General features: G+C 43.3%; 1 protein-coding gene across 1 annotated transcript; it reads left to right on the top strand.

Moving 5' to 3' along the window:
* The first annotated feature begins 1,331 nt into the window (after positions 1 to 1,331).
* On the top strand, positions 1,332 to 4,283 carry LOC142164571 (uncharacterized). Its single transcript, XM_075222465.1, has 3 exons — positions 1,332 to 1,988; positions 2,127 to 2,867; positions 3,141 to 4,283. Exons 1-3 carry the CDS (start codon positions 1,332 to 1,334, stop codon positions 4,281 to 4,283), a joined length of 2,541 nt encoding a protein of 846 aa, XP_075078566.1.
* The last annotated feature ends 1,464 nt before the right edge of the window (positions 4,284 to 5,747 follow it).

Here is a 5,747-nt window from a genome sequence, read left to right as displayed (position 1 = left end):
TATGCTCTGATGGACCAAATGGACGATGATATGCAACAATTGCGGAATCAAAATCATCATGACACTCAAGTGTTGGAAGCTCGGAATCAGCAAATCGGGCATTTACTTCAGGAAAAGGGTATTGTCCGAGAGAGGGTTAGAGCCATTTCTTACTATATCGTCATGAAATGGCACGCATGTGAGGATATGACCTAGAACACTTTCTTCGCTGTTGTAATGACATTTGTCTGCCAGATAATAAGTGATTTGGAGCGGCTTCAAGTGTATCTCACACGTAGTCCCGTGAGATTGGATGATGTCCCACGGTCCCCAGGAGTCGAAGCATTGATGTATTCATGATTTTTCATTTATTGAGTCTGTATTTTGGAAATTATTTTTGAGTCTGTTGGTAGTTTTTAAAATTCCAAGAAAATGAGTAGTTGGAAGTCTTTTGTAATAGAAAGTTTAGGAGTTTTATTAATGAAAATTTGAAAATTCCCAAAAATTGTTTCTTTATTTTTCGCATTTCTTTTTCTTGAACTACGTAATGATCTGATTCACGCGGCATCGTGATACGTAGGCAATCCCCATCAGATCCGGTCACATTTTTGTAAATAACTCAAATAAGAGAGGGATGTGAAAAAGAAAGCCAAAGAAAAACCAAAAGAAAAACGAAAAAAAAAGCAAGGAAAGAGAGGAAAGAAAAGAGTGGAAAATAGGAATAAGAGGAGAAGTACAAAAGCCAAAAGTGGAAAGAAAAAAAGAATTGGGGAAAATAAGCAGAGCCGGGATGAAACATGCAACCGTTGCGAAACATGTAGAAACACATTTAACTGTATAGGTGCATCATACCCCAACGTGCGATTACCTATGTGTTAATTGCTTCAAACTGACTGGTTTGTTGTTTACTGTTAAGTTAGGTTCTATAGCAAGGTGGTTGGTTTTGTGGTAGTCTGGCTTCACATTCATACTTCACAAGGTCAAAAGGAAGCATTGAAATGTCTTCGAAAATTCCTCTGCCAACAGTTCCTATTCCAGAGGATAGTCCGATGTCGACCATCCCAACTTCTGAGTCAGCAACTGCTGAGGAAAATAGAATTCTGCGTCTTCGCATGATAGAAATGTGGGACGCCTGGGCCAATGGAAAGGAACCACCAAGTGCGATCCCTGGATTCCCTGAGCTTTTTCCCAGGACAAGTGGGACCTCCAACATCCCCATGAGTTATCCAAATACCCCACTGGGATATCCTACCATTTCAGCCCACTTTGCTGGAACACCTTCTGAGTCTCGCCCCCAGGTGTTAGCTTCAGGTGCAGCTTCAAACATATTCACCGCTCCAGCTTGTTCAGCTATGGCACAACCTGCTTTACCCAGGCCTAACTTCGATTCATCTTCCTTCACATTTCAAGCACCATCTTTCCCACTGGAACCTACCCAGTTTACTACCAATGCTTACCCTCAGCTACCCCGGTACGAGTTTACCGTAGGGCAGGAAAAAGCCAAAAAAACACCTGAACAAGAGGAAATTACCAGAAAGATGAGAAGCACGGAGCAAAGTCTAAAAAATATACAGGGTCTGAGTGGGCAAAAGGGCGTATCTTACGCTGACCTGTGCATGTTCCCGCACGTACATCTACCCTTGGGTTTCAAAACCCCAAAGTTTGAAAAATATGATGGGCATGGGGATCCCATTGCCCACCTCAAAAGGTACTGCAACCAGTTGCGGGGAGCGGGAGGAAAAGAAGAGCTTCTTATGGCCTACTTTGGAGAGACTTTGGTCGGCATTGCTTCTGAATGGTATATGGATCAGGATATATCTCGTTGGCATATCTGGGACGACTTAGCTAGGGATTTTGTCAGCCAGTTTCAATATAACATCGACATTGCCCCTGATAGGAATTCATTATCAAATCTAAAGAAGAAGTCCTCGGAGAGCTTTCGAGAGTATGCTGTCAAATGGCCCGAACAAGCGGCTAGAGTCAAGCCTCCAATGGACGAAACAGAAATGGTCAGTGTCTTCCTTCAAGCCCAAGAGGCTGATTATTATCAAAACATGATGTCTGCAATGGGAAAGCCGTTTGCCGAAGCCATCAAAATCGGTGAAATGGTTGAGAATGGGTTGAAAACATAGCGAATCTTGAGTCAGTCTGCAATAAGTACTACCTCCCAAGCAATCCAAGGTGGATCTGGAGGAGTAGCAAACCGAAATAAGAAGGAAGAAGTAGCAATGGCAACTTTGAGTGTAAGAAAACCCCGTTCGGCCAGACTTCATTTCTCTGAAAAACCCCCACAGCACGACTACCCCCATCAAGATGCAGCCTATGCTATGGATCTTCAACCATACGCAGTGATGAATGCACAACCATACTCTAGGCCACAACAACAATTTCACCAAAACCGAGCTCAATTTCCCAGAAATCAACTTCCTCACCATGCTCAGTATAATCCCCGACCTCCACAAAATAATTTCCCCTATAATGCCCGTGCTCGGGAGCCGCTTAGGAAGACGAACTTCACACCTATTGGTGAGTCATATTCTATCCTTTTCCCTAAATTGGTCCAAATGGGTTTGTTACAACCCGTACCCCCAAATAGGCAAAACCCAGAGTCACCCTCTTACCAACCTGGCGCCCGATGTGCCTATCATTCTGGGGTGGAAGGGCATGACACTGAGAGCTGTTGGACTTTGAAAAAGGGTTTTGAAAATCTCATAGAACAAAAGCGGATAGTGTTAAAGGATGAAGACATTCCTAATGTGACCAACAACTCGTTACCGGCTCACAACAATGGACCGGTTATTGGAATGATCTGCGAAGATAAAGAGTTTGATCCTTCCTTGAAAGCCATCATTGCAATCGCTGACGTCGAGAAAAAGCCAAAAGCTGATGCAAAGAAAGAAAAAGGGGAGAAAAAGAGTAAACCCACCCCTCAAAAAACAGAAAAAATAGTGGAAACCAAAACTGAGGTAGTACCCTCGAAAGATGCCATCCTTTATGTGCCCCGGGGTCCTAGGAAAGGACAAATGACATTGAGCCCTCCAAGAAGGTTTGAGCTGAACAAAGGATCTAAAATGTATGTGCCAAAAGGGACCTATGTGGTACGGGGGCCAATAATTTCACCAAGGCAAAATGATCCCGTGGTTATTGGTCGTGCACCGCAGAGGTCCATGACAGATCCTACTGCCATCCCATGGAATTATAACGAGGCGGTAGTAACCTACAAAGGAAAAGAAGTCCTGGGAGAAGTAAATGAAACTAACCTGGCTGAGAAATACCTCAATCTGGAGGAAGTGAATAATGTCACGAAGAAGCGTTTCCCACTCAAGAAGCTAGTTAGTGCCGAAGAAGCAGAAGAGTTCTTCAGAAAAATGAAAACTGCGGACTACGAGATAATTGACCAACTCCAAAAGTCTCCTGCTCAGGTCTCTTTATTGTCTCTATTAATGAATTCAACTGAACATCAGAAAGTGTTGATCAAAACCCTCAATGAAGCTTACGTTCCAATTGAAACTACTGTGGAACAACTGGAGAGGATGGCAAAAAGATTCTTCACAATCAATCAAATCTCCTTTAGCAAGAATGACTTGCCCCCGGAAGGGGCCACCCACAACAAAGCCCTCCACCTAATAGTTAAATGTGAGGGGTACTATGTGAAGAGAGTCATGTTGGATGGCGGTTCCGGAGTAGATATCTGTCCTCTCTCAACTCTACAAAGAATGGAGATCGAGACTGAGAGAATCAGGCCCAACAACATCTGTGTTCGTGCCTTTGATGGCATCAAAAGAGAAACCATAGGCGAGATCGATTTGATTTTAACTATTGGACCTGTGGATTTTGAGGTGACCTTTCTAGTCCTAGACATGGATACTTCTTATAATTTCCTCTTGGGAAGGCCTTGGATTCACGCGGCAGGAGTCGTACCTTCCACTCTCCACCAGATGGTGAAATTGGAATATGAAGATCAGGAGATCATAGTCCACGGAGAGGATGAGCAATCGATCTATCGGGACCCATCGGTCCCATGCCTCGAAGCTAGGGAAGGTAGTGAACATATAGTCTATCAAGTTTTCGAGGTTGTGGTCGCAGACCAATATGAAGAAGGAAGCCCTTGCCCTCAACCTTTTCTCTCAAAAGCGTCAGTTATGGTTGCCAAGGAAATGATCAGGCATGGTTATAAACCCGGGAAGGGGCTCGGGACATCATTGCAAGGTATCACCGAACCTATCACCTTACTTGCCACCAAGAAGTTCTTCGGTGTGGGTTTTCATGCCACAGAAGCTGATGTGATGTGGGCAAATCAATGAAAGAGCAATGGTTGGGTTTTATCTCAGCCAATTCTGCATCTCTACAGAACATTTGTCAGGCCCAAGTACAATGAAGAAGAAGAAGATGAGGCCTTCACGGCCGAGAAAATTAAAGAAATCTGTGGGGCTATGAGGCAAATGTTGTATGAAACCCACATGGTTCAGCCAGGAGAAGGCTCGAGCACCGCTGAGGTGCTGTATATGGGGCCCAATGCCAAGCTGCAAAACTGGAAGGCTACTCCGTTCCCAATCAGGTGGGAATCCCGGTAGTCCAGTCCTGCCACCTTTTCTGCATCACGAGTTATTTCAGGGTGTAACTCGGATGTTTTTCTTTTAGTTTCCTGTCTTTAAATGCTAATGTAAACCCTGTTATCTTCAAAATTCAATGAAATGAAATTAATATTTCATTGTTCATCTCTCTTTATTCTTTCTGATTTTGTTACTTTTTCTTATTTCTTCTTTCAGTTCTAATAATGCGGCTTTAAATAACATGACATGCTTGCGGACTTCATGCCCAGATCCAAACATGATGTCTAATTGTGAAATAATGAATCAAGAAATGAAATATGATGAAGAAGAGGCTTTTAAGGAAATAAATCGAGAATTGGAACAATTTGAGAATAAACCTAAGCCGAACTTAAATGAAACCGAGCCGGTTAATCTGGGTAGCTCTAAAGAAGTCAAAGAAACCAATATAAGCATTCACACAGATGAAAGAACCAGGGACGCATTGATCCAACTTTTGTTTGAATTCAAAGATGTGTTTGCTTGGTCATACGATGACATGTCAGGATTAAGTATCGATTTAGTGGTCCATAAGTTGCCAACTTACCCCGATTATTCCCCTGTCCAGCAAAAACAGAGGAAGTTCAAAATTGATATCAGTGACAAGATTAAAGAAGAGGTCACAAAACAGTTAAAGGCAGGAGTGATCCGAGTGGTCCGATACACCACATGGCTGGCTAACATAGTTCTCGTGCCAAAGAAGGATGGGAAAATTCGGGTGTGCGTTGACTACCAAGATCTGAACAAAGCAAGCCCCAAGGACAATTTCCCTCTGCCAAACATCCACATCCTTGTTGATAACTGCGCCAAACATGAAATACAGTCTTTTGTGGATTGTTATGCAGGATATCACCAGGTGTTGATGGATGAAGAAGATGCGGAAAAGACAACTTTCACCATACCCTGGGGCACCTACTGTTACAGGGTTATGCCTTTTGGCTTGAAAAATGTCGGGGCAACTTACATGAGGGCCATGACTGCCATATTTCATGACATGATGCATCAAGAGATAGAGGTGTATGTGGACGATGTGATCATCAAATCCAGAACCCAGGACGACCATGTTCGGGACCTAAGAAAATTCTTTGAGCGGCTACGTAAATATGATTTGAAGTTAAATCCGGCGAAATGTGCATTCGGAGTTCCGTCTGGAAAACTCTTGGGATTTATAGTCAGTCG

The sequence above is a fragment of the Nicotiana tabacum genome, chromosome 1 (assembly GCF_000715075.1).
Source record: "Nicotiana tabacum cultivar K326 chromosome 1, ASM71507v2, whole genome shotgun sequence".
Classification (NCBI taxonomy): Eukaryota; Viridiplantae; Streptophyta; class Magnoliopsida; order Solanales; family Solanaceae; genus Nicotiana; species Nicotiana tabacum.
The sequence above is the reverse complement of the archived record's forward strand: the minus strand, read 5'-3'. Positions and strand labels throughout refer to the sequence as shown.

Coding starts and splice junctions, on each gene's coding strand:
- LOC142164571 (XM_075222465.1), top strand. CDS start 1,332: ATGGCACAACCTGCTTTACCCAGGCCTAACTTCGATTCATCTTCCTTC. Junction 1,989..2,126: donor CAATGGACGAAACAGAAATG/GTCAGTGTCTTC, acceptor ATCTTGAGTCAG/TCTGCAATAAGTACTACCTC. Junction 2,868..3,140: donor AGAAAAAGCCAAAAGCTGAT/GCAAAGAAAGAA, acceptor CGTGCACCGCAG/AGGTCCATGACAGATCCTAC.